At 38.4% G+C, this 25,870-nt stretch overlaps 1 protein-coding gene across 6 annotated transcripts in view; it reads right to left on the bottom strand.

The window, feature by feature from the left end:
- HPS3 (HPS3 biogenesis of lysosomal organelles complex 2 subunit 1) overlaps positions 1 to 25,870 on the bottom strand; it is a 41,826-nt gene that overhangs the window by 15,317 nt on the left and 639 nt on the right. For 4 of the 6 annotated variants that reach the window (XR_001104853.2, XR_001104854.2, XM_012437031.2 and 1 more), the window contains exons 2-9: positions 15,655 to 16,149; positions 14,957 to 15,125; positions 14,745 to 14,830; positions 11,489 to 11,681; positions 6,973 to 7,054; positions 4,423 to 4,577; positions 2,522 to 2,630; positions 238 to 419 (exon numbers count right to left, since the gene is read on the bottom strand). Coding sequence is in view for 4 of the 6 variants with exons in the window: in XM_012437031.2 (XP_012292454.2) it covers positions 238 to 419; positions 2,522 to 2,630; positions 4,423 to 4,577; positions 6,973 to 7,054; positions 11,489 to 11,681; positions 14,745 to 14,830; positions 14,957 to 15,125; positions 15,655 to 16,149 (1,471 nt within the window). In the remaining 2 variants the exon portion in view is untranslated. Of the gene's footprint in view, positions 1 to 237; positions 420 to 2,521; positions 2,631 to 4,422; positions 4,578 to 6,972; positions 7,055 to 11,488; positions 11,682 to 14,744; positions 14,831 to 14,956; positions 15,126 to 15,654; positions 16,150 to 19,796; positions 25,571 to 25,870 lie in introns of those variants that run through there. The other 2 variants (XM_012437033.2, XM_012437032.2) reach the window with 2 other exon arrangements.

Here is a 25,870-nt window from a genome sequence, read left to right as displayed (position 1 = left end):
TGCTCATCTTCTAAACCATGACTCCCTGGAAGCAGGAAATGGGTCACATTCATTTTTGTATGGAAGCCTAGCACAGTACCTAACAGCATATGTGCTCAATACATGCTTGTGGAAGAAGTGAATAAATGAACTACCTCACCTCAGGCATTCCTCCATTTATCAGAGATGGAAAAGCAAACAAGTGCACCCAAAGTTCAAGATGGCTTCTGTAACAAGGTTGCAAGAGGTGTCACCCACCTGCTGTAACAGTCCCCAAGGTGCCCACAGCTTTCCTTAAATGCTTCCAAAAGCTCTGCTTTCTCTCCAGGTTCCAGTTGACTGGCATCCATCAGGGCAGCTCGCACTAACAGATGAGCCTCACTGAGAAGGTGAATGCAGCTCTGGGTTTTGGCAGTTTTATAGGTATTGCTATAGTCTATCTAAAACAAAAAAGACAAACACTAATGTTGCTGAAGAGAGACTCCCAAAAGTTCCTCAGTTCTTAATAACATTTATATATTTTGCTAGTAAAGTTAACATTTGGACATACTCAACCTTAAAAGTAAACAAAGTAGTTATTTAACATTCTGACAAGGGCTTAGCCGAAGGGCTTTTTCTCCCACCATCTAAAAGCCAGTTGAATACATACAGGATTATAAATACTACCCTGTTAAACAGCTCTAATCATTAGAGAGGTCCAAATAATATTGTAATACTAATAATACTGTTAACTTAGCAACAACTTGATCTCAATAAGACTAGTGAACATATTAATATTTAAAATAGTTTAAAAAGTTGTGATTTAATTCTTTCTCAAATTTAGCCTGAATATTCTTCCCTTATTTTAGTTTCAGTTGGTAAGTTTAGGTTCTACTACATCTATTTCCACAACTCACAGAGGGCTCGTAAAAATTATCTTGAGCTAGTCTGACTCAATCAATATATTCAGACTCTAGTAGTCAAATCATCTAAATGAAGACTTTCAGTTCAGCAACACTGAAAAGACAGGGCACAGCTGATATAATAATTGGCATTAAATTACTGGCAGGGACAAATCAGGCAACACCTTGACCTGATGATCAAAATTAATATGACCAAAGAGGGGCAGATGAACAGCATGTGCCTCCAGATGTGATGCCCTTAACACAAAAATCACCAATGCAATATTCTGGCTGAAAATGCATAATCCTGAATCTAACCATTAAAAAAAAAATCAAACCCTAAATAAGGAATACTCTCAAAATAAAAGGAGAGGAGAAAATTATATAGTTTTCAAAAATGCCCATGTCATAAAATATAATGAAAGGCTACAGAAATATTCTAGCTTCAAGGAGGCTAAAGAGACATCCTAGTTAAACACACTACCTGATCCTAGACTAGGTTTTGAACTGGAGGAGGGGAAATGCTATTAAACCAGTGGGTCAGTTGACAGAATTAGACTATGAATCATAAATCAGATAAAGCACTGTGTCGATATTAAACTAATTGAGGCCTACTACTGTACTGTAGTAGTGCAAGTGAGTATCCCGATTCTTAGAAAATATATACTGAAGTACTTAGGGGCAAAAGACTGTGACATATGCAGTTTACCTCCCGAAGAATCAGAAAACAGTGTACATATGTGTACAGAAAGCACAGAGTGCATAAAAGAGAAAGAGACAGAAGCAAATAGGGTAAAATGTTGATTGTGGGGAAATCTGTGTGGGGAATGGGAATATACAGAATATTCTTCTTTTTTAAAAAACAGTCAAAAGAGTAAGGATCTTGCTGTGTCACCCAAGCTGGAGTCCAGTGGTACAATCACAGCTCACTGTAGCCTTAAACTCCTGGGCTCAAGTGATCTTCCCATCTTAGCTTCCCAAGTAGTGAGGACTATAGGTATGTGCCACCACAACTGGCTAATTTTTTTATTTTTTGTACAGATGGGATCTCACTATGTTACCAAGGCTAGTCTCAAACTCCTGGCCTTAAGCAATCCACCTGCCTCAGCCTCCTAAAGTGCTAGGAAGAATATACTTATTCTTGTAACTTTTCTGTAAGTTTGAAATTGTTTCAAAATAAAGGGTTAAAATAATTGCCAGGGATGAGTAGGAAGCTATCACTGCTTAGATCAGGAATGAGGATGCTCACTCTGGGTCCCTCCCCACAGAACAATGCTGAAGTAGCTGTAGTGCCCTGGGACAATCTGCTGGTATTTCTAAGTAAGAAGAGTGGGACAGGGATAGATGATCCTAGATTTTTTTTTTTTTGTTCCATTTCTTAGTTGTCTTTGCTAGGATTCAAAATTAAGGTCAAAGACTATGTTTAGATTGGCCAATCGATCCTCTTAGGAGAGTGAGTATGAATAAGGGAGTCTTACTGGTTCCTTGGATGTCAGAAGCTGTAAAAATGGAGAGGCAGAGAAAGATACACACTCCACTGTCACACAAAGCCAGGAAGCTGAATGGCTGTGGCATCCTGAATGTATGATAATTGTAATCATTTTCTGATCATAATTTCACTCTAAATATCTACAAATAAGAATCAGAAGTTTGAAGAGTACCATCTCTTTGTATAGTTGCACTGGTGAGATCGTATTCACAATATACAAATTCCACCCAGCCTCAGCTACAGGAGGTATTTTGATCTTAACACTGGCATCTTTTCTAGAACTAAAAGCAAAACAAAGGACAAGAATTTTAAAATGACATGATTAATAAATGGTAGTTGTAAATGGTAAATATTGGATATAAAATAACTGAAATCATTTTCATTTACTATTTTCTTCAGTGATTAACTGTACACTTCATTTTTATGGAAATTAGTTCACAATACTACATAGGCTTACTGCATTTAATATTCTGTAGTTATCATATAACGATAAACCAATTCCTTCCAATTCACTCCACAAGTATTCTAAAATGAGCAAGAAGTTCAAAGAACAGGCAAGTCCTATCAAAAAGAAAAGATCCTTGGCTGCGAAAATGCCTATGCCCAGGTCTTTTCTGCACTTGGCCTTCATGTATCTAGCATGCCCTAAGCCATAAATCTAAGCAGAAGCAACATCATGGCTGCTGAGAATATGCTGAAGACACATAAAACTGTGAAGTCTGCTTAAAGCAATATCGTATCTCTTACTTTCACTATGTGATGCATTTTCTTTAGTGTATATTCTTTTAAAATTGTTTATCAAATGAATTTTCAAATGAATTAGAAATTTTAAAAGATCATTTAAAAATTATACTATTAGAATGTCAAATGTGCAAGACTACAAACTACTTTTCCTCTCGCCAGAAAGATTTCAGGATCACTCAGCCCCAGACCACACTGTGTACACTCAAAGTGATCAGTTACCAAAGTCAACCTCTGATTCCTGTTCATGCAACAAAGCACAGCCACTAACAATTTAAAAAAGTAAAAATTTATGTTAAAAATAACCTATGTTGGGCCGGGCACAGTGGCTCACACCTGTAATCCCAGCACTTTGGGAGGCCGAGGTGGGCGGATCACAAGGTCAGGAGTTCAAGACCAGACTGGCCAACGTGGTGAAATCCCATCTCTACTAAAAAATACAAAAATTAGCTGGGTATGGTGGCTTATGCCTGTAATCCCAGCTACTTGGGAGGCTGAGGTAGGAGAATTGCTTGAACTGGAACCCGGGAGGTGAAGGTTGCAGTGAGCCTAGATCGTGCCACTGCACTCCAGCCTGGGCTACAGAGCAAGATTCCATCTCAAAAAAAAACCTATGTTGGATTTGAAATACACTATATGCTTCTCTCCCTGAAGAGATTTCTTTCTTGATTAAATTTTCCTTAGAGAAATGGATTGCATTCTCTACCACTAAGAAAACATCAAATAGAAGCATAATTAGTCTGGACTTAAACATTCTATTCTAAACAATGGGAAAGCGGAAAACCTAACAGATAACAAGAGATGAATGTTATCAAAATTCAACTTTATTTTCAGATAGATCAGCACATATCTATAGATCATAAATGTGCTTTAAGGTAAGACATACATTATTAATTTCTTTTGTAGTATCAGAAAATAATTTTTGGATAAAAATGTAACTACTGAAAGGGTCAAAGAAGAAAGACAGCAAAAAGTCCCATAGTTTGAATTAGTATTATAGGCTCGGTCAATCCCATTTATTATACAGAAGAGTATGTCCTTTCACTAATCTAAAACATCATTGATTTTTACTGAAACTATTTTATAATCCATTTTCTCCTAAAAGTTTCCAGGTCAGTTATAAAGTACATTACAAAGGTTGTTAGAACCTTTTTTTCTTTTCTTTCTCTTGAAAAAGACTACCACATAAAAGCCATTTGAAAAAACAAACAAACAAACAAAAAGCCATTTGATCATTACAAGTTATGATTTAAGAAAAGGTAAACACAAAATATACCAGTTACAATTCATTCCAGAAACTGGCAGGAATGCCTGGGGCAAGGGGTTGCTTACAGAAGCCTCTTGGGTGACCCTCTTCTCTCTGGAATCGTCTCAGGGTCTGCTTTAGTCAAAAGTATGATGTGGTTTTTAAAGTGACAGATGGCTTTCAAGCCTATGAAAAGCTGTATTCTTAAAGCACAGACATCCATACTAACAGGTGGGCAAGCCTAGTAAAGGAAAATCACAAATTTAAGCAAGGAATAAAGGTACATGCAATTTAATCTTCAAAAACCAGTTTATTGATAAAATCTCTTTTGCTCCCACCATCCCCTGACCACCGCCCCCACCCAAAAAAAATAACAACAACAAAAACAACCAAGCCAAATTCCTATTCTTAATAGAGGAGGTTATCCAAACCTATGTAACCAATATGTATTCTATAGAGCTACTCAGCCAATAAACTCAGTTATTTATTGATTGAATAAATGCAGAAAGAGGGTCCCACAGCTGCAGGAACTTCTATGTGTGCCCTACAGAGTGGCTCCACAGATACCTCCAGGAGAGGAAGCTGGTACCCGGCCACCTAGGGAAACCCCCATTAGTAGCAGGATGGTTAGGGGTATGCCCAAATGGGTTTTAGGCAAAAGCAGACACTATGAAAGGATATTCTACTGCTTATAGAGTAAATAAAATGGTTTCTTTGTGGATGCGTGTGTGAAAGAAATGCTTGTATGTTCCAATGGCCCCTGACTATTAGCCTCTTAGGTATGAACAGTACCTGGAATGGCTGACAGGCTGGGGCATGCAGAAAAACTAGAGGAGCCAGCCTTCTGCTCTTGTAAAGGACCATTAATTCAAGCAGAATGGATAAGAAAACTAATGGAAGAGCTCTATTCTGGGAGCTGCTGCCAGGACCCTGCCTTCTTGTCCATGCATGCTGTTTTGATTCTGAGGTCACACTCATTGTTACCTCCATGTAAAAATAGTTAAGGTGGCTTGGCTAGTGCTGAGGAGCCAGAATCTCAGAGGAAAAGCAGACAGACCACATGCACTTTCAACCAGACTCTCAGATTGTGAAACTTTTTTCAGACATCACAGCTCTAAAGCTTGAGTCAGCAAGTGGGCTAAATGTGCACTTGTTTAACTGGCATCTAGGGCTTCAGAACTGGTGGAGTCACAAGAAAGGAGGAACCGTGAGGTGTGATTATCCCTCCCCCTCCTACCTCCACTGGCCTCAAGGGGGGCATACCCCCACCAGATGCCCACCTCTCCTTATCCCTCCCCTTCGTCTCTTCCTTGTTCCTTCCCTCTGCATTTATAAGACTCTGAAAATACATGGAATTTTTTTCTTTCCAAGTGCATATTGATCCTACTTCAATCTATTAGGTACTTGAAATTGCACCATCACCCCTATATAAGCCTATGTCTTTCTGAGGTTTGAAAAGGCAAGGAAAAGAAAGAAGAGGACAAAGAAGGAAGTTTTGTATTTTTAATCTGTTATCTTTCTATTTTTACAAAGGAAATAACCCTGATTTTAAAATAATCTCTGGAAAGGCCATGTGTATATCTTATACAAACAAAGGCACAGGAAATCTGTGGTTGTAGTTTCCCAAGAGGCTAAGAGCAGGCCATAAGCCTGGTCAACAACAGAAAACCACAGGCAGGCCATTAAAAAGGGTCACTAGGAACTCAGAGGCCATGCTTTCCATAAAACACTATCATATAACACAATCTGGGCAACAGTGACTGTGAAAGAGTACCTCAGACACATTAGGCACTAGGTCAGGACTGGTTTGTTAAGACAACCATCATTATTGAAGGCTTATTTTTTTTGGAAAAAGGTATTCCAGGATCCAGGCAGATATAAACCAACTTCTGAAATACAGAGCATCATGATTTAGGAGCTTCTTGCAGCATGTATACTCCTAACGAATATACAATTCAAATAGCTTATACTTCAGAAGTAAAATAACATAGATGAATATAAGGTAAATGATCAGTACATTTCTGAGAACAGAAATTTAAAGTCAGAAAACACAGAATCTCAACATAATAATGTCTGCATTTATTTTGTGGCCAAGAGTATTTTTTTTTTAAGGGACTAAGCACATTACTTCTTACTAAAAATAGATAGATAAATAAATATCTGGGCATGGTGGTGCACACCTTTAGTCCCAGCTACTTGAGGGGCTGAGGTGGGAAGATCATTGAGCCCAAGAGTTCAAGGCTACACTGAGCCATGACTGTGCCACTGCACTCCAGCCTGGGTGACAGAGCAAGACCCTGCCTCGAAAATATTAAAAGTTAAAATAAAAATAAATAAATAAAATTATAGCATACTATAGTCGTGAACTGCTCTCAGTTCACACTTTTTATATTCTTTACCAAACTTTAAAAACTATGCACTAAATCAATTCGGAGTGAAATGTTCGCAAAGCAATCTTAAAAACTATCAACTAAGCCACGAATTTCTATTTTATATCCAAAAGTTCTAATTCAATACATTAGACAACCTTAAGATCTTTTGTTCTTGCCTAGCTTAGGACTGAGGGCAAATCTACGAGCATTCATGTGCTCCTTTGTGATCTTAAGGTTTCACTGTCTTCATAAACCAGTTCTTACCTTCAGGGTGGTGTCCATGTACGGGTCCTCCTCACGAGCTGCTGCCGCACTGCACCGCACAGTGAAACACTGCAGGTTGTTACTGAGGAGGAAGACATAGGCTGCTGAGCAAAGTGAGGCCAAGAACCAACATGCCCACAGTAGAGAGGGCTTCATAGGCAAACAGGGCAATGGCAGGGGTGGCAGAAGACTCAAATATTTGTCAAACGTTGCCAAGGTTATCTGCTTCTCAATAAGAGGAATGCCTCACAATCCCTGTGGTGTGTTTTTAAAAATATATAACTAGTCCCCATAACACCCCTAGTGAATCACAATCTCTAAGGGCTGAATCTAGAAGTATATATTTCTACAAAACTCCCTATGTGACTCTGATGTGCATCCCTAGTTAGGAACCATGGATCTGGGTCAATATCTTCATTTTACAGACAAATGATGTCCCTAGTACCTGCCCAAGGTACAGATGAGTGTCTATCAAAACCAGGATTAAAATCCATTTCTTAACTGTTGTTCTTTCTCACCCACCTCATGATGAAATCCATCCTGGATTATACTGGACAACGCAGACTATGCAAACTCAAATCCAATGGTCAAATTGAAAATGACAGACCATCTGAAGGCATCTTCAGAATTACTAGTCCAGCAATTTGTTTTAAAGATTGGGGCATGAAAGGTTCATGACTGGTCCACCGCCTCTCTGGAGAGCAGAGCCAATTAGATCCCAGGTCTCCTGACCCCTCACACTCTTCTACCTCTTTCCACAACTCCAGGTTGCTTCTGCATACAAAAAGGACCTAGGGACTCCACAGTAAGTGCACAACAGATGCCTGGATGGCAGCCCACTGCCATCTCTATTTCTGAAAAGTTCTAGGAAATGATCTTCGGAGTCCTGATAATAACTGGGACAGTAGTACCACCACTTACAAATCTGGAGTCGAGTTAGCAACCTTGGGAAGTAAACTGAGAGACAGGGAAGCAAAAAATCACCTGCAGCGGGACCAGAAGAACAGCTGGAAATAGCTATGACCACAAAAACAAATGACCGTAGATTCTAGAGATAAAAAGGCAGGGTTCCCTGACTTACCTATAGGAATCCAGCCTGTTGGCTACTGTTGGAATTCTAGGCAGAAGTACATACAAGAGAAATAATAAAGTAAACTGAAATGTGCTGGCATGGTAAGATGTCCACGACATACTGCTATATAAAACAGCAAGTTGCTGAACAGTGGACAGAGTGTGATCAATTTCTGTAAAAAATAAGGCATTGTAAAAAAAAAAAAAAAGTCTTGATGTGGTTAACTCTAGAAGAATAGGATTTCATGGTGGGGAGCTTTCCTAACTTATACATTTCCATAAAGTTGGCATTTTACATGATTTTATTTTGTTCTTTGCTTCTTAAAAAAAAACCCTATTGCTTTCTTTAGGTGTATAAATACACTAATCTTCAAGAAACTTTCAAAGACCACCTTATAGGATAAGATATTTTTAAAACATTAATCTACTGGGTAAAATAAAAAAGATGGGCCAGGCACGGTGGCTCACACCTGTAATCCCAACACTTTGGGAGGCCAAGGCGGGTGGATCACCTGAGGTCAGGAGTTGGAGACCAGCTTGGCCACCATGGTGAAACTGTCTCTACTACAAATACAAAAACATTAGCCAGGTATGGTGGCAGGTGCCTGTAATCCCAGCTACTTGGGAGACAGAGGCAGGAAATCACTTGAACCCGGGAGGCAGAGGTTGCAGTGAGCCAAGACCACACCATTGCACTCTAGCCTGGGCAACAAGACCGAAACTCTGTCTTAAAAAAAAAAATGATGTAAAAATGAGTTCAACAATGTAAGAATGTAAGATTTAAAAAATAAGAGTGTAGATTCTTTTTTTTTTTTTTTTGAGACGGAGTTTCACTCTTGTTACCCAGGCTGGAGTGCAATGGCGCGATCTCGGCTCACCGCAACCTCCGTCTCCTGGGTTCAAGCAGTTCTCCTGCCTCAGCCTCCCAAGTAGCTGGGACTACAGGCGTGCGCCACCATGCCCAGCTAATTTTTGTATTTGTAGTAGAGACGGGGTTTCACCATGTTGACCAGGATGGTCTCGATCTCTTGACCTCATGATCCACCCGTCTCGGCCTCCCAAAGTGCTGGGATTACAGGCGTGAGTCACCGCACCCGGCCCAAGAGTGTAGATTCTTATTAAGAATCTGAATTTACATAAAGCAACTGCTATTCTAATGTCCAAGGGTTTCACAGTCAAGTTAATGATGTCAGTCTCCTTTAGTGCTGATAATAAGAAAAGCTCAAAAATTTCCTATCCGGAGGCAGTCAAAACCCATGAATTAAAAGTCCATTCAAACTCATAATATAATGCTTTCAGGACTCTATACTCCAAATTTGTTCATAACTTATATATGAGAGATGGGGCAATAGATTTAGTAGGTCTACTCACTAAATTCTCAGTGTACTTCACATATGTTCAATAAGATGGGAAAAAGATGGATAGTCTTTTATATCTATATGATGGGACAGAAATTAGTATTTTTATTTCTTCCTTCTCCCTCTCTTTTTCCTTGGTTTCTGAGATGGCATATTTTCGTAGACTCTTCTGCATCCTTAAAGATCTTTCTCTTTCTACTCTTGCTTACTGAACAAGACCTTCACCGGAGTTTAGTTCTTTAACTTTTCACTGTCTATACACTCCTGGGGTCAGGTTCACTACTTTAATAATTAACTCTTTTTTTTTTTGATGGTAATAAAACTTCTAAGTTTTCCTCTTTATCTTAATCTACAGTTCTATGTGTCCAAAAGCCTACTTAGCATTATCTCTTGATAATCTATAAGCATCTCAATCTCAAATGTCTAAACCAAACATTTCTTTTGCTCCACATTTCGCCAGCCTCCATTCTTTCATAAAAGCAGACTCAAAACCTTGGTGGAATTTTTCATGCCTCCTACATACCCATTATCCCATCAGACCAGTCTTTTAACTTTCCCGCTGACGCCTCTCCTATGCATCCTCCCTTCTCCTTTCATTACCACTACACTGCCTAAATACCACCCCGTAATATCCTTGCCTGAACTATTCCAATAGCTTATTTTTCTATGTTCAATCCATCTTCCACAACAGCCACCATTAATTTTCCTAAAGCAATGTTCTGATCACATCATTTTTTCTGGTCAAAACTTTAAAAAAGTCCTTAGTTTAATTTTCAAATTCTTGAGCTCTCTCTCAAGCACTATTTTCACCACCTCTCTACTTTTCAGCTTCTTTATATTTAAAGAGCATCACTACACAATACTTTGGAAATTGGAAAGACTAGCTACCTCCACATTGTTCACTTATGAAACACAATCCCATCAGCAGCATCTCTCTTTAAGCCAGAAATCAGGTGGAGAGAGGAGCACAACCACTAAGAGTGGACATCAGAATCTCCGGATGGGTTCTATGCAGTTTGAAATAAACTCCAGCACCTGCTAGAGATTCTGATACCACCACTCAGTGGTGGGGGGAATCTCTGTCCTGTGCAATTAATTTTTGGATGTTGCTAAAAACTTGATACAGTTTTTGTTTATAGTCTTCCTTCAATCTGTAATGCACATCTCTTCCAATCTTCATCTACCAAAATTCTAGCTAGCTTTCATGCTTCACTTCAAACACAGTCAGCTATCCACAACTTCCCCATACAACTTAGCCAGATGTAATTTCCCTCCTCCCAGTGCCTACTGCACTTTCATGAGGTTTTAAGACATTTTTCACAAATCTCCTAGTGTCTCTGACCCTTGCACGTCTCTCTAACCTTCTCTTATATTGTTGATTTAGAAAGTGATTAGTGTATCTTATTCACAGTTGCTTGGTCAGAGGTCACAAGGCAGTGCCCTGAACATAATCTAAGCTCAAAAAAGAGGAAATAAAACCAAAACCATCATGTGCTATTGAGATTAAAAGGAAATGAGATCAAGCTACTGCTTATGAACCCAGTTTACACGCCAGCATAATAAGGGAAGGCAACTCAACACATCTGCCACCAATTAGCCCATGACTTTGGCCAATTCTAACCTCTATGTAACTACTTCCCCATCTGTGCTAATCAAGGAGAGAATCAGATCATCTCTCTGGCCCCTTCACAGTTCTAAACCATTATAATATAACTCAATTTATACTGGAAAAATAAGGTAGCAGTGAGAAAAAAAAATAGGAAATCTAAAAAGAAACTTAAAGAGATGCTCTGACTGGCCCCATTGACTTTTCATTAAGATTCTCTACAAAAGTCTTCCTTTATGAAGAACTTACAGGGATCCCCAACCAGTCTAAGGAAACAAAGCAAAGACAAAACCAGTGTCTAAATTTTGACATTGAAAAGGCAGGTATGGGTCATCAAAAGACAGACTTACAATGACATGTAACTCATGAATTTATAGTACTCTATGCTAGTTCACACAATTCTCAAAGATTTAGGCAGCACCTCAAAAATTTACAGAAAAATAAGCAACTCACAGGCCAGCAAGTGACCCTGTAACAGTACCTTGTAATGACATGCAAAAATTGTGGCGTGAGTACTGCCTGCTGAGACTTCTCAGGATACTGGTAGACCGACATCAATTCAACAGATTTCACAACCATGTAGAGATAGCCCACATGAGGTAATGAGAAAAAGCAAAAGAGACTCAGCAATTCTCTTTGCTGAGACAAATTTTTTCCATCAGAAGTAAGAGGACCTGCATGCAAAAATGAAAGAAGTAAAACACCATGAAACCAGTAAATAATGGGAAATAATCATATCTTGACTTTGCTATGCAAACTCTTATCAGCGGGTAACCAAAGAGTTGCAGATGGGAAGTTGCTCTTTACAGAAGAATGCCGATAAGAAGTAAAAAAAGGAGTAATATAATTAGAATATCAGCATTGTGCAACCCCTACTAAATTAACAGATCTATGTAATGATCATCAATGGCTGTTAATATCACAAAAAGAGTCCACTGGCAGAGCTCGACACTACTTGTGTTTCAAAAAAAAAAAAAACAACAATAATAATAAATAATCTGAGCAAGCCTGAGTATAGACCAGCAATGTCGATAGAAATATGTGAGCCACATCTGTAATTTAAAGATTTCTAGTAATCACATTTTAAATAGTCAAAAGGAACAGGCAAAATTTTAATTACACTGTATTAACCCAACATACCAAAAATATTACCATTTCAAGAAGCAATAAACAAAAAAATTAATGATACTGTATGTATTTTTGTACTAAGTCTTCAAAATCAAATGTGCATTTTATACTTATGCCATATCTCAATTCACACTAGTCATATTTCAAGTGCTCAATAGCAGCATCTGACCAATGGCTACCATACTGGGCAGCACAGATTTCCATCTACCAACTCACATGGAAATACAGTGGATACAGAAACATGTTAAATGACACTGCAAGGATTCAATTAGTAAAATTCAGATTGTGGGAAATTTTACAGTAAAGAGTCTAACTTCTTGTTAAATAAGATGCAAAGAAAGAGAGTAGAGGGAAAGTCTATATATTAAAAGAGCATAAAAGACGTAGCAATCAATTGCAATGTATGAACTTTATTTGGAATATGATTCAAACAAATGAATTGTAGTAGTTTTTTAGTCAAGCAGAGAAATGTAAACCCTTACTGAATATCTGGTGATATCAACAAATTTTTTTTAATGGGAAATAGCATTCTGGGTTTAAGTAAAAGAATATATAGAGACATATGTTAAACTATTTTATGGATGAAATGATATGAACTCTGGGATGCGCATCAGAATAATGCAGCATACAATAACACTACTGAAGCTGTTTGATGGGTACATGGGGGTTCACTGCACTATTTTATATCTACATGTAGGTGTAGTTTTTCATAACCAAAGTTGTTTAACAAGTACGCTGACTGACACCCTTCAGGGATACCAATTAACAGCAGAAGTCCAATTCTGAACTCTCCATATTTGGCTAAAAGCCAAATGTCCAGTTTTTTTCTTATTCTTTTTTTTCCCACACATCTGTGGTATGGTCAAAGAGAACTGTTCACTAATCTCCAAATACACATGATAATTTTACACTCATGTAATGTTGGTTCCCATTATGTAATATCCTACAGAAATCTCCATCTTCTAAAAATTCTACTCATCCATTAGGGCCCAGCTCAAATACATACCACCCATCCATTCATTTGTCTATTCAGTCAATATTCATTAGGTATCTACTAAGTGGTGCTGTTCGAGATTCTAGGGATACAACAGTATACAAGATAGTGTAACTGCTTTCACAGAGCCTTCATTCTAGTGATGAGGATTGAGATGTAGAGTGAACAAGTAAACTCCAGTGTGATAGGAGAAAGGGGATTTTAAATTGAGAGGTCAGAGAAGTCCTCCATGATGAGGTTACACTTCAGTTGTGAACTGAATGACTTAAATGCACCAGTCACACAAGATCTGAGGGAAGTACACTCTAAGCACAAGAAGTGAGAATAATAGGTCTTAGATAAGAGTGCATGTGGCTTGCCTAAGGCAGAAGGAAACACCACTATGGATGAAAAACAGTAAGCAGGGTGACTGGGACAAGATGGGCTCAGAATTAAGGTCATGTAGGTCACAGAATGGATTTGGAGTTTTTATTCCAAGTGCTATGGGAAGCTCACTGGATCTTTAGCTGATCCTCTAATATGGTTATTGGCCCTGTCTGGTCTCCAGCCCTGTCTCATTGCCGTCCCTTAGTTTTGCTTCTCTAAGTTTCTCAAACGTGATTCTTCCTCTACCACAGAGCTTTTGCTGCTGCTTCTGTCTGGAAGGCTCTCTTCACTTCTTCCCCTTCCCTACACCAACCCCTATTCCCAAGTCAGTCCAATTTACTCTTCAGATCCTCTTTCTCAGGAAGCCTTCTCTGACCTCAAGATGAGGTCAGGGTCTTTTGTTATAGGATCTCATAAGGAGGTTTACAACAGATCACTCATTTCAGGGTGGAACTGTGAGTCTCCCAATATTCAACTGTCTCCCTTCCCCCATTAGACAATTAGCTCAGTAACAGCAACTGCTTCACTCTGTTAGTTCCCTAGTATTCAGCACAATGCCCAACACAGTAGGTACTCTATAAATATTTACCAAAAGAAAGAAAAAAATAAATGAGGGTTAGAAAGACATTTAATCAGAATAATATTTGTATCTTTCTCTAGGTAACATCTAAAGATGTTAATCAGGTCAGAAGTGAGTGCAGGCCCTATTAGTGATTCTCAATCGTGGTGCTCATTAGACTCTTCAGGAGCTTTTAAAAAATACTAATGCCCAGGCCCTGTAACTGATATCCTGCGTGTAGAGCCTGAGCATCGATATTTTTTAAAAGCATTCAGGTGTATCGATATTTTTTAAAAGCATAAGTCCAATGTGTAGCAGGGTTGACAACCACTGCTCTAAATTATTTCCCATTCATTCCACATTTTCACACCTTGTTCACAAGGCCATCATAAGAAGCTTTGCCAAATACCTAGCTAAAACCCAGACATACCTCTCCTCTAACTTTTTGGGCCCATAGGCCATTTCAAAAAGGGAAATAAGTTCAGTCTGTCATGCCCTCTCCATGGCTTCTCCTAGCAGGTATGACTTCCCTTTCTAGTACTCCCAGGTATTGGCTAAGAACTTTGTCAAAAGCCACAGGGAGACTCAGTGGAAGAACCAAATGTATTACCCACATGGGTCTCCACTTCCAGCCCAGACAGAGCATCTTCACCTTGCTGTACTGTCACACTCCTGCACTGTCATGCTTACCAGTCTGGTAAATGGGCAGCAGCTGGAGGGAATGCAACTTGATGTCATCAGACAAGACATAGGATGAAATATCAGGAGCAAAACGTCTGTGGGTTTAAAAAGACAGAGAAAGGGAAAAATGTAACTTCCATGTACTTTAAGCAGGCATATATATATATATATATATATACACACACACATTAAATGCTGGTAAATAAAAAGCTCTATCATACCTATAGAGCAGGTGCTGAAAGTGGGAATATTTTCTTTTGTCATCAGCTAATCCCGTAGACTCCAGTGTAACAGATAATCCAGACTGTTCACTTTTTTCACCAAGAAGTTCCAGGGGCTTCTGGCAGATAACAAAATCTGACTCAAGCTGTGAAATTTCATTACTGATGCCTTCAAAAAACAAAATTTAAGAGTTCTGTTTGAATGAAAATTAGATTTCATAACATCCTCTCACCAATTAAATAGATCTATAATAATTTTATTTATAAAATTATTTAAATATTAAAATATTTACAAGGCACTATGGCTGTGAAGTCTTAATGCTTGCTCATTTAATCTCCACAACAACTGATAAAGTACAACAGGATAGGTACTTTCTTCCCCATTTTACACATGAGGATATTGAAACTCAGAGATGGCATAATTAACCCAAGGTCATTCAACTAGTAAATATGAGGACCAGAACTAGAAATTCCTCATCTAGCAGTGGTTGTTCCATTACTTCCACTGACAAATATATTTACATGCCACAAAGTAAGACATGGACAGCCAGATCATAAACCCAACTCCCATGAAATAGGAATAATGAAATCTATAAATAATATGGTCAGGCCTAATATATACCATGGCCCTTCAGACTGCCAAAGGTGAAGGCTTTCCCTATTCCTAAAAAGGAAAGCAAGTCAAATTCATTATTTACCTTCTTCTGTCCGTCTCATTTGATCGTTGGTCTTATGTGGATGGTGGTGAACTTTCTCTCCATTTTTAGGGCCCGACTCCAGTTTTAGGATTAAGACTTCTAAGTCTGACATGACAGCAACATATCCAACACAAAAAGAAATCTCGACAGGAGTGATATTATCTATGTGTATAACTAAAGAACGTTCAAAGTCCAATAGTGAGAATTCCTCATCAATGATCTGGTACTTCAAACTAAATAAGACTAATTTATTCGTGCAGCCAACAAGAAGGTCTCCTTTCACAGGGCAACAGGAAATGCACAAGGGGGCCTCTGAAAGTGGCATTTCAACAATGTACATCTGGTCTCTGAAAGCTCCACTGAAGGGTCCCTCCACATTATGCCCAATCATTCGGATACACACACGAGAGTTTTCAGTCCTTTTATTTCTCCAGTTCACATAAGCACGTAGAAATGTAGCTTTGTTTTTCTCTTCAATTGCTACCAGATAATCTCCTGAGAAGAAATAAAGACTTTACTTAGAATTTGTGATTAGAAATACAACCACCTCCCTTGCTGACATGAGTACTATTAATGAATTCTAACACAAATGGTCGAATTAAAGATTGAATAGAGGCCGGGAGCAGTGGCTCACGCCTGTAATCCCAGCACTTTGGGAGGCCAAGGCAGGCAGATCATCTGAGGTCAGGAGTTCGAGATCAGGCTGATCAACATAGAGAAACCCTGTCTCTACTAAAAATACAAAATTAGTCAAGTGTGGATTACTGGCATATGCCTGTAATCTCAGCTACTCGGGAGGCTGAGGCAGGAGAATCGCTTGAAACCAGGAGGCAGAGGTTGCAGTGAGCAGAGATCATGCGACTGCATTCCAGCCTGGGCAACAAGAGCGAAACTCCATCTCAAAAAAAACAAAAAAAAAAAGATTGAATAGAATAAAACCCTAAGTAATAAAATCTTAGGTGTATTTTTAACTGACATACTGACATTAGGCTTTGAGGTTCTGAAATGCAATCTTTCCCCATTTTAGTGTCTTAAGACAACCCATTAATTGTCCACATAACATTTTATTCATTATATTAAGTGTTCACTGTAGCTCTAAATCTGTAGTTCCAACAAAGCTCTAATTGACAGAGTTTACTACTACTGTGACATTAAGATTAGGTATACATTAAGGAACTCTCAGGAGTTGAACTTAGACTTCAAACCCTCTCCTTCCAAAAAATCACAAGTCTGAGAAACAAGATAAAGTTGGAAATGCAAAGAAAATACAAATCCAAGTTAATTTTCTCTAAATTGTTGATTGTATAAGTTTTAACTTATAAAAGTAACATACATTGGTCATGAGATGTCAAAAGGGTAAAGTGGTAAAGAGATGCAAAATGAAAAGCATAACCATCTCCCCTTTGAGGACCCAATGTTAACATGCAGCCTGGTATGTGCCTTTGAACACCTTTCTCTCTTATAAACAGAGATCACAGAGCGCTATTTTGTCTTTTTTAAAAACAAACAAAAACTAAAATGTAATCACATTAAATATATCTAACAATCTGCAACTTCAAAAAATTATTAATAACTCTCTCCCTTCAGGCTGACACATGGATATCTAACATCCTTTTCAGTATGTTCAACATCCCATATATACATAGGCATAATTTATTCAACAATTCCCCTACTGATAAACATTCAAATATATGTCCAGGATTTTTTTGTTTGTTTGTTTGCTTGTTTTTTTTTTTTTTTTGCCACTATGCTTCATAGTAATACACAGGCCTGTATCTATATATTTATTTACTGAGGGATTTATTTCAATGGTACAGATTCCCAAAAGTGAGAATGTTGGGCCAAAGGACATGAGCATTTTAAATTTCAATATTGTCAGATTACTATCAATTAGATAATAGAAATTCATGTCACCAGCAGGACTGCTTACACATGCCTGTTTCCTCATATTCTTACTAGGACTGACTCTACACAATGGGAGAAACATGGACTCTCATGGTTATTATAATTTACATTTCCCAGATCTTTTTATAAAGCTGGCCATCTTTTCCTATGTTTATCAACCATGTATAGTTTCTCTTCTGCATGCTGTCCAATTTTTACTAAGTTGCTGATTTGTTTTTCTTATCATGGAACTGTAGCTCTCTGCTTAAAAGGAATGTTAACCTTTTGTCATCCATAAATAGTAAATAGTTTTGCGTAGTCTATTGTCTGATTTTGACTTTGCTGATGACATCTTTTACCTTAACATTTTTATTTAGTACTATAAGTATCTTTTCCTCTTTGCCTTCTGAGTTCCTATCCATGTCCTCCAAATTACATAAATATGCCCCCTACATTTCCTTCTATTTTAGTGGATTAAATCTAAAGATTAAAAAAACATATTTTTTTAATCTTCAGAATTTTGTGAGTAAGGAAGGGGGATAAGTCAGAGGATCTAACTTCAGTTCTTCCAAATGTAGACTCTATTATATTAACACTATTAAGCAAATCGGCCCTTTTCCAATGAATTGAAATTGAAATGCTGCCATTACATTTACTTCTCATGTACTTATGAGGCAAGCAAGCAGGTGCTGCCCCTTTCTGTGGACATTCACTGGGCTGACTAGGCCCGCTCCTCCAAAATGATCCTGTCTTCTAGAGGTAGCAAGCTTTCTCCCGATGATGGTTCTTTTTATGCCACAGACATGGAGCCTGAACCTGTTCTGTCCCTGGAATCTTGGTAGAATGCCTAGAGATCCTACAGGTGCCCTAAGTTTGTTCACTTTTACAGAGAAGCAGTTTGGACAGCGTTGGGATAAAGTTGAGGCCTCCATCTTCCTAAAATTCTCCCAGTAAATAAATTAAAAATTTTTAAATTGTAGTATAATACACAAAACACAAAATGTATTATTCTCACCATTTTTAAGTCTACAGATCAGTGGCACTGGTATCTTCTCGTTGCTCTGTAACCATCACTACCATCCATCTCTGTAACTTTTTCATCAACTAAAAAACTCTGTACCCATTAAACAATAACTTCCTATTCCTCCCTCTCCCCAGGACGAGACCACCATTATACTTTCTATCTCTATGAATTTGACTACTCCAGGTACCTCATATAAGTTGAACCATACTGTATTTTTCCTTTTGTGTCTGGCTTATATCACTTAGAATAATTTCTACAAGATTTATCCAGGTTGTGGCATGCATCAGAATTTCATTGCTTTTAAAAGCCAAATAATACTCTACCATATGTTTATACAATTTACCCACTCATTAACCTGTCAATGGATCCTTGGACTGTTTTCACCTTTTGGCTCTTGGGAATAATGTTGCTACAAACATTGGTATACATGTATCCATTCAAGTCCCTGTTTTCAGTTATTTTGGGTATACACCCAGAAGTGGAATTGCTGGATCATATGGTAATTCTATGTTTAATGTTTTGAGAAATTGCCAAATTGTTTTCCACAGAGGCTGTGTTATTTTAGATCCCTACCAGCAATGTACAAGGGTTCCAATTTCTCCAAATTCTTCCTAACACTTGCTAATTTTTTTTTTTTTTTTATTGATAACAGGCATCCTAATGAGTGTGAGGTGCTATCTCAGTGTGGTTTGGATTTGCATTTCCCTAATGATCAGTGATGTTGAGCATCTTTTCATATGTTTTTTGACATTTACATATCTTCTTCTTTGGAGAAATGTCTATTTAAGTCCTTAGCCCATTCTTCAATCAAGTTTTTTTGGTTGTTGTTGAGTTGTAAGAGTTCTTTATTATATATATTCTATACATTAATCCCTTATGAGATATATGATTTGCAAATATTTTCTCCCATTCCATGTTATCTTTTCAATCTGTTCATAAGAGTCTTCTGATACACGTCTTTAATTTTGATAAAGTCCAGTTTACCTATTTTTCTTCTGTTGCCTATACTTTTGGTATCATATTCAAGTTATTAAATACATTTTAAAACTAAGAATACTTAATTACAATAAACCTTTTTATTCATGTACCTGTACATGTCTATTTCACCTATAAAATTCGTATATTAACTAATGTTGATAGTCTGCAAATTGTACCTAGTGCCCATGTGGTCTTGTGTTTTTCCAGATTAATGACTTGGTCTTTAAATAATCCAGCACTTGCTAAGTGTGCCTACCTGACAATCCTTATGATCAGAGCTTTAGAGTTTCTTCAGTTAATCCTCACAACAGCCCTTCAAGATATATTTATCTCCCTCCTCATTTTATACATCAGGAATCTGAAGCACATACAAGCAAAATAACTTGCCTAAGGCAACACAACCAACAAATTAGGAAACTAGGACTCAAACCTAGATCTGTTTAGCACAAAAGTTTATGTTCTTTGCCCAATAATGCTATTTCCCAAACTGATAGAAGGGAGAAACAAGTCTACAGGAGTCTGTGGAAGTTATAACCCTTTACAAGAGAAGGGAACTAAATATTTTTAAGCACTATGTGTACAGTGCCTCATTTTACCTTTTAAACATTTTTTTTAGACAGTGTCTTGCTCTGTTGCCCAAGTTGTCTTGGCTCACTGCAACCTCCACCTCCCAGGCTTAAGTGATCCTTCTACTTCTGCCTCCCAAGTAGCTGGAACTACAGGTGTGACCCATCACACCTGGCTAATTTTTGTATATGTGTGTATATATTTATATGTATAAACAGGGTTTCACCATGTAGTCTAGGCTCAGCTTCTTTCTTTATTAAGTAAACTGAAAAATCATTCCCATTTTTATTCTTGAGCTTAGAATTATTGATTTTTAAAAATAAGTAAACTTTCCCTCTTATAGCAAGATCACAAACATGGCTAACAGTAATACCAGATTAAAGGTTGTACTGCTATGACAGAACTGACATCAGAAGGCAGAAATAATTTATAAGGTATCAAAATATGTTTTAAGACTTCAGGAAAATTGAGAGAAAGTAGGGCTTGGGGAGGGTAGATGGGCTGAGGCTGGTTTAGTACACTTGTGCTAAAGGCCAGGCAATGACAGCCTTGTGGTCTTGTGTCCTCTATGCCCCACCACCACTAGATACCCCATTAACAAGTGTTTACCACCAAAGGACCCCACACAGCACTTGACCCTGGCCATCAGGTCTTTCTCTTTCAAGAGTGGGCTGTTCTCATGTCTCTCCTCTTCTTTGCTTTACACACTGCATTAGTCCATTTTCACATTATTGCTATAAGCAAATACCTGAGACCAGTAATAAAGAAAATAGGTTTAATTGACTTACAATTCCACATGGCTAGGGAGACCTCAGGAAACTCATAATCATGGCAGAAGGCACCTCTTCACAGGGTGGCAGTACAGAGAATAAGTGTGAGCTGGGGAAATGCCAGATACTTAAAAATCATCAGATCTTCATGAGAACAGCATGGGGGAAACTGCTCCCATGATCAAATTACCTCCACCTGGTCCCACCCTTGACACGTGGGAATTATGAGGATTACAATTCAAGATGAGACTTCAGGTAGGGACACAGCCAAACCATATCACACACAAAGCCTAATTTTCCCTTATCGATGATGATATCAGGGGCCCCTATCCTTCAAAATTTCTACCTATTTTCTCCCTAATAGCTCCCCAATTTTATTTTAAAAACTTTCAGCTAATTTGAGATTTTTTTTTTAACCTGAAAATGTTTTCTGCTTGAGACCTGAAAAGCATTTTTAGTAAATACAGATGGCTGACATAAGATTCTTTCCATTTTTGATGAGGAGACTTGCTACAGAGGAGGATGCTGGGCACTGAGCAGGAATCCTCATGTCCCAGTTACTGTGAATGGAAGGAAGGGGCCAAAAGGGAAAAGCTGAGAAGTGGAAAACAAGTTATTTGGACATCAGCATAACCAAAGTCAGCCCTATTTATGTTCATTTATGGGTAGATTAATTGGAGCTGTACCCAGGGGTTGAAGTTCAAGCTATGGACTGAAACTTTCCCTTGAGCTACATGACCCGTGATGCTAATTCCATCTCACATGACTCCTGAACCTGCTGTAAGGCAGCCAACTGGATTATAAAAACATCTTTATTCTTCAAGGCCTCATTAATGAGGCTACAGTGCTACTCACGGTCTCCTGCAGCCAGTGCAGCTCTAGGTCAGTGGTTCTCAATCCTGGCTAAATATCTGACTCTCCCCAATGCTGGCCTCACTGCAGGGAAACTCTTACTGTATTGAGGGTGTGGCCCAGGCACGGGGATTTTTTGAAACTCCCCAAGTAACTCATATGCATAGGTAGTGGCCATCCAAAGATCTGATAGGGAAGAAAGTTAGAAGTTTACATAATACCTGCCACTTCAAATTCTAAAATAAACATCCACTTGGAAGAATGAAGCAAATCATGTAAACATATTGTGTCTGTGTGTATGCCTGTCTGTCTGTCTTTCTCTGTCTCTGTCTCTCTCTGTCTCTGACACACACACACACACACACACACACACACACTTGAAACTGGTGAGTTTGCAACTCAATAGAACTCTTGAAAGTAAGAACTCTTATGCCTTAAAAGGGGGAGCATAGAGAAAACTACCAATATTCTAACAGGTATGACTCTTAAAGACAGATTTTATAAGAAATACCAAAATTGGAATATTCCTGCTGAAAGGGAACTTAAAGAGTTAATGAGTGGTTTTCAAATAGGTCTGTGGCCCAGTGAAGGCCCCCCTGATGTTGTCATTAGGCAAACAAACAAACAAACAAACAAAAAAATGACAGCAGAGTAAGTTGCTCACAAAGCTAAAGATATCCAGTGTTTGATGTTAAGTTCTCTTTTTCTTTTATAAATGATGACGGTAAATAGCAGGGCTTTTCATTTTTTTCTCTTTTAAACACAGGCATATCCCAGAGATATTGGAGGATTGCTTCCAGACCATTGCAATAAAGCAAATAATGCAATAAAAAGAATCACATAAATTTTTTGGTTTCTCAGTGCACATAAAAGTTATATTTGAACTAGGTTATAGTCTATTAGGTGTGAAATTGCATTATACCTTAAAAAAAACAAACAAAAAGCAAAACAATGTATGTACCTTAACTAAAAATACTTTATTGCTAAAAAATGAGAGCAATCATCCAAGCCTTTAGTGACATAATCTTTTTGCTGGTGAAGGGTCTTGCGCCAATGCTGATGGCTGCTGACTGATCAAGGTGGTGGTCACTGGAAGCTGGGATGACTATGGCAAATCCTTAAAATAAGACAATGAAGTTTGCTCCATCAATTGACACTTCCATTCACAAAATATTTCTCTGTAGCATGCAATGCTATTTAATAGCATTTTACCTACAGTAGAACTTCAAAATTAAAGACAATCTTCTTAGACCTTGTCAACTGCTCTATCAACTAAGTTTATGGAATATTCTAAATCATTTGTTTTCATTTCAACAATATTCACAGCATCTTCAACAGAAACAGATTCCATTTCAAGAAACCACTTTCTTTGTTCATCCATAAGAAGCAACTCATTCATTCAAGTTTGATCATAAGATTGCAGAAATTCCAACACATCTTCAGAGTCCACTTCTAATTCTAGCTTTCTTGCTATTTCTCCTACCTCTTCATCCACTGACGTCTTGAACCCCTCAAAATCATCCATGAGGGGTGGAATCGACTACTTCCAAATTTCTGTTAATGTTGATATCTGACCTCCTTCTATGAACCCTGAATGGTTTTAATGGCATCTAGAATGGGTGAGATCTTTTCAGATGGTTTTCAATTTATTTTGCCCAAATCCATCCAAAGAATCACTATCTGTGGCAGTTATAGCCTTACCAAATGCACTTCTTTAATAATGAGACTTGGAAGTCAAAATTACTACTTGATCCATGGGCTGCAAAATAGATGCTGTGTTAGCAGGTATGAAAACAACATGAATCTCCTTCTTCCACATCTCCATCAGAGGTCTTGGGGGACTAGGTGCATTGTCAATGTGCAGCAATCGAAAGGAATCTTGTTTTCTGAGCAGTAGATCAAAACAGTGGGCTTAAAATATTCAGTAAACAATGCTGTAACAGCTGTGCTGTCATCCAGATTTGTTTCACTTCTAAAGCACAGGCAGAGTAGATTTAGCATAATTTTTAAAAGGGCCCTATGATTTTCAGAATGGTAAATGAGCACTGGCCTCAACTTAGTCACCAGCTGCATTACCCCTCTAACAAGAGTCAGCCTGTTCTTTAAAGCCAGCCATTATCTTCTCCTCTCTATCCAAGAAAGTCCTACCTAGCTGGCATCTTCTTCCAATTTAAGACTGTTTTATCTACATTGAAAATCTGTTGTTTAGCATAGCTGCCTCCATCAAATCATCTTAACTAGATCTTCTGGACTTCTGGATAACTTGCTGCAGACATCATCACTTGCTACTTCACCTTGCATTTTTATATTATGGAGAAAGCTTCTTCCCTTAAATATCATGAGCTGAGCTCTGTTAGTTTTAAAATTTTCTTCTGCAGCTTCCTTACCTCTCTCAGCCTTCACAGAATTGAAGAGAGGGCCTTGCTCTGGAGTAAGCCCAGGCTTAAGGGAGCATTATGGCTGGTTTGATCTTCTACCAAGAACCAAAGTTTTTTCCCATCAGCAATAAGGTTTTCTAATCATTTGTGTTCACTGGAGTAACACTTTTAATTTCAAGAACTTTTCCTTTGCAGTCACAACTTGGCTAAGTTTTTGGTGCAAGAGGCCTACAGAGCGGCCTATCTCAGCTTCTGACATGCCTTCCTTCCTCACTAAGCTTAACCATTTCCAGCCTTTGATTTAAAGTGAGAGACATGCAAGTTTCACTTGAACACTTACAAGACATTGCGGGGTAGTTAATTGGCCTGATTTCAATATTGTTGTGTCTCAGGGAACGGGGAAGCCCCAGGAGAGGCAGAGACGATCAGAGCAGTAGTCAGAACACATACAACACATATCAATTAAGTTCACCATCTTACATGGGCACAGTTCATGGCATCTCAAAACTGTTACAATAGTAACATCAAAGATTGCTGTTCACCATAACAGATATAATAATGAAAAAGCTTGAACTATTGCCAAGAATTACCAAAATGTGACACAGAGATATTAGTGAGCACATGCAGTGTGAAAATAGAACTGGTAGATTTGCTCCACATGGGTTGCCACAAACTTCCGATCTGTTAAGAAAAACAAAACAAAACAAAACAAAAACCCGCAGTATCTGCAAAGTACAACAAAGTGCAGTGCAAAAAAACAAGGTATGCCTGCATATGTATTCATTTGACAGTCAGACACTATCTATGTATGGCTGCCCCACAGTTTTTAATTGATCCACAAAATCCTAGTGTCTGGATATCACTGACATATTAATTCAACTTTTTTTTTTTTTAACACAAACTCAGACCACAAGGTTTCTATAAACTCACACCGAACCAGCTGCGAAGTAGGAATTAGAGAGCGACCTCCAATCTTCCAGGTTCAAGCTGTCCATTAATACCACAGCCACCAGCTTTTGCACGGTAAATACTGCACTTTACACCCATCTTATAAAGTATGAATCAAAGGTAAGTGTATTAGTTACAGAAATTCTATGGTAAATTGTTCTGTAAGCTGAAAGGCATCTAGTTTTAAATACTGGATTTTTCTAAAATAGGGTTCACCCACATGGTATTTACTTGGTATTGCTTCACATTTCTGGTGGGAAAGAGTAATGGTTACTCTTACAGCTGTTTAGGGAAAGAGAGGGGGGCAGTCTAAAACTTCAGTTCTACTTATATATATTTAAAAATCAACACATGGCCGGGCATGGTGGCTCACGCCTGTAATCCCAGCACTTTGGGAGGCCGAGGCAGGTAGATCACCTGAGGTCGGGAGTTCGAGACCAGCCTCACCAACATAGACAAACCCTGTCTCTACTAAAAATACAGAATTAGCCGGGCGTGGTGGCGCATGCCTGTAATCCCAGCTAGCTACTGGGGAGGCTGACAGGAGAATCGCTTGAACCTGCGAGGGGAAGGTTGCGGTGAGCCGAAATCGCGCCATTGCACTCCAGCCTGGGCACCAAGAGCGAGACTCCGTCTCAAATAAAATAAAATAAACAAAAAATCAACACATAATGTCAGCTTTCAAAAAACGACCGGAAGTGGATGGAGGTGTAGATGTGAAGGGACTAGCCATGAGTTGGGATAATTGTTTAAGCTGGGAGTACTTGGCGGTTCAGGATACACCACTAGTCTCCCTATTCCTACGTTTTTTGTAA

The sequence above is a fragment of the Aotus nancymaae genome, unplaced genomic scaffold, assembly GCF_030222135.1.
Source record: "Aotus nancymaae isolate 86718 unplaced genomic scaffold, 86718_ANA_hifiasm-v0.15.2.pri h1tg000019l, whole genome shotgun sequence".
Taxonomy (NCBI): domain Eukaryota; kingdom Metazoa; phylum Chordata; class Mammalia; order Primates; family Aotidae; genus Aotus; species Aotus nancymaae.
This window is presented reverse-complemented; position numbering and strand designations above follow the sequence as displayed.